The 5294-nt window shown below is 45.3% G+C and overlaps 1 protein-coding gene across 1 annotated transcript; it reads right to left on the reverse strand.

The window, feature by feature from the left end:
* Window positions 1–143: 143 nt before the first annotated feature.
* SARC_12372 (hypothetical protein) lies at window positions 144–2644 on the reverse strand (the record flags this gene model as incomplete). The annotated part of the gene is made up of 1 exon (XM_014293522.1): window positions 144–2644. The coding sequence occupies one exon, from the start codon at window positions 2642–2644 to the stop codon at window positions 374–376; it is 2271 nt and encodes a 756-aa protein (XP_014148997.1). The 3' UTR covers window positions 144–373.
* Between the last annotated feature and the right edge of the window lie 2650 nt (window positions 2645–5294).

Consider the following 5294-nt stretch of genomic DNA (forward strand, 5'->3'; position numbering starts at 1 on the left):
TTATTGTATACTCGTGAATTCCGTATTTCAATTTCTCGGGCGAGAGCCAAGTATTTATAAGTTGGAAAACTCATTCCAATGTTGTTGAACTACTATCTCTATATCGTATCCGGTAATATATTAAACGCTCTATCGTTCTGTCTGGGTACCTTTAATATATCAGTGTATTTATTCATGTATACCTCTATAGTAGAATGTTCTTTGAAACGCCAAAACTACGACGTCAGTATCTAATACAAAGCAAAGCCCAGATCCTGCTACAGCGCCCTTTGTTGTTTCTGCCCTTTGCTGTTGTATAGCCACTTTTCCAGCCATGGTAGACCACCCACCTCGCGTCGTTTGCATGTGCCTGTCATGTCACTCACTTCTGACACTACGTTTCAGACACTGCCGACGACGCCTGGTACTTCTGCAATCTGGCGACAATCTGTGCTTTGGAGCCCCCAATTCGCAATCCCAAACGCTTGCACATCGCCTTTAGATCATCTCTGGCCGTGGTGTACAAGTCCCCTTCCTCAATCAACTGCATCACACCCCTCTCCACCTCTGAAGTGACTGTGGTCGGTTTGGGCTCCGCTCGGGTACGCTGAAAGTGTCTCGCGCGCATGCGTTCAGCAAACGGGCGCTCGGTGCCGGCCTCTTCTCTGATCCGGCTGATAAGCACTGACTTGCGTCCAGTGGTTACCAGGCCCAACCGCTTCAGCACTTGCTTGATGAGACTAACAGGGTCCTGCAGGATGGCATCGGACCGCGCATACTCGCGCCAACTGGGGAAGTTCGGGATCAAATCCAGGATAGGCGGTGTGGTGACTGAGACATCTGAGTCACTCTCTGAGGCCTCGGCCTTGGCTTCACCAGTGGCTGCTGGAGGGGAGGCGTTGTCGAACAACGGAATTTTGCCGAGTGGAAACTCGGGTTGTTGGGAGGAGATTGGGTATACATCGGTGTTGTCTATCAACCATCGCAGATTGTGGGTCAGCTGAGGCAGTGGCAGTGGATGGGTGTTCTGTGACGGACTTTGTGCCCGTTTAACTTCAGGGCGGGCGTGCACTGTACTCGTGTTGCTGGTACAACAGACGCTTGGTAGTGGTGAGGTTGTATTCAGTGGCCTATGCAGATCGTCGCGACGCTTCAGATTCTGCTGATGCAGCTGCCACAGCTTCGTGGCTACAATGGGTTCGGAGGGTTGTCCCAGTTGCAGCAAACCGGTACAAAACGGTGCTCTTGTGCTGTCCTGCACGTAGTCCCCTTTCTCGTGTATCTGTGGTGGTATCAGTCCGTGCAGTTGTTGATTGGGCATGTTACTGCCTCCGTACGTATGGGTCCAATTCACTGTATTAGCACTGTCTACGTAGGTGTGACCTGCCATTCCTGAATGGCCTGTACGACAACAGGCGTTGGCTTGACAATACAAATGAGCTTTTGGATTGCCCAACGTATTCGCAATAGCCGGCCTTTGGTTCGGTATAGTATTGTGTGTGTGCGTACCACGGGGAGCGGTACACTGTAGAGCGCTGTTAGTATTCGTATCAACACCTTCAGGAGGACCACTCGAGCGGGTTTTAGGGTATGCGCCCGTCGTGATTGACCCAGAATTGTCCCCAATTGTACCGGAATTGTCATCACCAGAATTGTCCCCAATTGTACCGGAATTGTCCCCAATTATAGTTGTTTCGCCAGTCCCCCAGGGCTCACCAGCCCTACTCATACTGCGCATGGTACCCGCTGATATTCTAGGGCTGCCGTGTACACCACTATGAACAGTTCGCGTCTGTTCGCTGGTGGATCTGCTCTCCGAGCGACAGTCTGGTGTTGCTTCCGGTGCTTCAGGTGCTGCCCCTGCAGTCTGTTGGCATATATATCGGCTTGAACAGCGGGGTTGAAGGCCACTTGTACCCTGCGCAAGACAATGGGCGGAATTATTTCCATCTGCGACGAGCCCTTGATCAAAAGCGTCTCTGTCATTTTTGTCACGGATCTCAGCGATCACACCTGATGTTACTCGCATCGATGGTGGGCAACTTTCAATAGACCGTTCAATATCATCGGGATTGCTCTTAAGCACTGATGTGTTCAGTACAGAATTACTCGGATAGTCTGGTGGAGCCTGCAGGGCCGGTGCATTAGCTGGATTTTGCGGCATTTTTTCTGCTGAGATCTCGAGTTCCATATAAATCAGGCCGGGCGATATACTGTGGAGGTCTCCATCATTTTGCAAATGGGGTGTAACGTCTGTATGTGTGCTCGAGCTCATGTCAAGCTCACGGGCCAGTGAAGACAGTTCGTGACCGTTCTCGCTATCCGCATACTTCGCCACAGCTGTGGTTTTATCTATGCATGGTCGCTTCACACTTCTGTCAGATCTGACCTCTGTAAACTCTATCTTGGGTTTGATGCTAGTGTCGTTCGCTACAACGGGATGCTCAGAAGCATCAGCACCTGGATCTTTTTCACTATTTGATACTGCCCATTCGTCCCCTTTTAAACTCGTAGGATTGGACAGAGCCCAATCACGAAGAGTCTGTTGCGCGTCTGGTGGCAGCTCAGCAAAGCCAGTGATATCAAGCAACTCTTCCCCGGTACACCTGATGTGCTGGTAGCAGCTGTAGCGTTGCTGTTGTGAGTCTTCTTCGCTACATAGCATTGGCTCGAAATCTTCGATACTACGGGAACATGACGAACACAGAATGCTATGTTCAGTTATGCGCAAATATGACAATACCATATTCCACTACCTATCCTATTAATCGCGGTATCAATGTAAATCCTTAAGTTACTATGCGTATCCTCTACGTTCATATCTCGGGAATGCAGCGAACAAAAGTCGCGCGAAGATATCAAATTCGTCGTTTCAAAAGAATGCTCAATTATATAGCAACCGCAGGCGGCCAAGAACAGTAATGGCCCGTGTACACAACTTTCGTCAGCAGTTTCGCGATGACCAAAAATAGCGCCTTGTCGACCAGCTCCAATATGAGTCTGACGAGGATCCGAATTTTGATACGCATAGATCTTAGTCGCAGTTTCGTTGGTTTCAAGGTGATGATCGTTTCGTATCATGAACCCAAATCGTAAAATAAATATGCTCACGATATATTACGTTAGGCGTAAATTTTTATCTTATCGATTACATGTCACCGTGACATGATCCGACAAACATAAAAGCAAATATCTCGTGCTCGGAGCTGTTTTTCAGGTTGTCGCGTGTTCACTTCAAATCACATTCTATGTTTCTGTTGCGACGTGCACGGTTGGTGGCAAGTCTGAAGTCATAAAGACAACAACCAACGCTCACCATATACAGCGTAGAAATGACCATTTATTGCAACTAATGGCAAAGCTATCGCCAGTTGCTGCAGCTATAGTGTAGAATTGCTAACGAAAATCTATCATATACTAGTTCAGCGGTGTTTGGATTGTGACTTAATATTATGACCCCTGAATATCACTTATTTGAAATATGTGCCACAGTATGAACGCTGAAGAAAAAAAAATCCGGTCCCCACCAATTGTGGACTAAGAAATGACATCTAAACCTTGATCTTCACTGACTATGCTCTAATTATTACAGATTGTACAATATACTCTTCACTGTGTTATATACGTCTTTACTCAGAATTTACGTTTCTCACCAATCGAGCAACACATGTAGATACCAGCTGAAAGATACAAAACGAATAAAGGTATTAGTCAGCATGGGAACTCTACGAGGTATGGCAAAATAATTATATATGCCGGCTGTGTTTAGATATGGAAAACCATTGTAAAGGCTGCGTGGGTATTTCGCAATGTGTGTCTTCGACAAGCGATTTTACCGTTTCAATATGGACATTAAATGAATACTGTTGAGACGTTGTTGACACAGATACACAGTACAATACTGGGCAACTCACAAGGGTGGCACTATGGAGTGTGGACACGTTGTCAGAATACCAGTCTAAGGCACAATGTTCGCCCCCCCCCCACCCCCACTTCCTTAACCTTGGAGGCCACGGCGGCAGGGCTTGTTGTGTTCTTTATAGTCTCTATAGACTGCCACTACTACTCTGGAACACGAGAAACTTCCGCGGTCGCGGCGACGGACTGGAAACGTGCCAATTCAAATTGAGAACAGGATGCTGAAGTCTGTAAAAGTCTAAACCAGTCAAATGTGACGCGTAACTCGCAAACGCTCAATACGAATAGGTACTGTACTGTCTATCATTCAAATAAATACTTTTTTCCAAACGTATATCCGGGGTTTGTATAGTCAATGAATTGCACAGGGGATTTACACTTAAAAACAACGAAGTGGACCACATCGGCTGTGTCTATCTGTATGATGTCGGTATGGATTGAATACAACAGCCGGTGAAAGGGCGACGGAATGTGGAATGTGGGACGAATTTGAAGAACAGAAAAATGTACCTCTATGATTATGAATAGTACCATATATATGCTAAATATAAAAATTGAACGTTGGTTTTTATACATTATTGTAAAGACGCGAGTCGCAGCGGCACTCAACGTCTCCATAGTCCACATATTTAGCTTCACACAAGTTCACATGTCGACAAAAAGTGCGAAACGAAGAAAAAAAATAAAAAGCAAAAGCATCCCATTTTTGAAGTTTGGCATATACTGGATTTCTGGATTTCTGGTCCTTGTGAGTCATGAGAATTAATATTGATGAGATCTCCCAATATGCTCAGTTTTTAGCCTCAGCGAGCACAATAATTGGGTGTAATAAGTCTCACCTGTTTTAAATTTAGGTCTTTCTGGAAATACGATTGGTGTAAAATCGAATTTCTCTAATTATGATATTTATGACTATTATAATTGGTGTAAAATTTGTATATTTGTTTTTATTAGTGTACACATTTTTCAAAACACAGTGAAGCGTCGATTCCACGCCTTGATGTAATCGCCCAATCAGCACACTGTTGCTTGAATCCTACTTTTGATAGGTCATGTATTGACTTTATTTCACATCTAAAAAATATATTTGTGAAATTCTGCATAATATGTTGCGACGGTTAGGGTATTGGGCATGACGTAGGTGGTGTTCTAAATAACTTTTGTTGCTGGCGAAACTGGACACTGCTGCAAGTCCGGTATAACTACGACACAGTCTATTCTCCACAACAAGCATGTATACCTAACACATATACACAAGCACAACACATGAAGCTCATAATACGCATGCGGTGGCACCATCTAACCTAACCCTAACCATAACCCTAACCATAACCGCGTCATCTACACCATTCTATTTATTTCTGATACCTATACTATTATTATAATCCCGTTAACCT

Source organism: Sphaeroforma arctica, assembly GCF_001186125.1.
Source record: "Sphaeroforma arctica JP610 unplaced genomic scaffold supercont1.2255, whole genome shotgun sequence".
Classification (NCBI taxonomy): Eukaryota; class Ichthyosporea; order Ichthyophonida; genus Sphaeroforma; species Sphaeroforma arctica.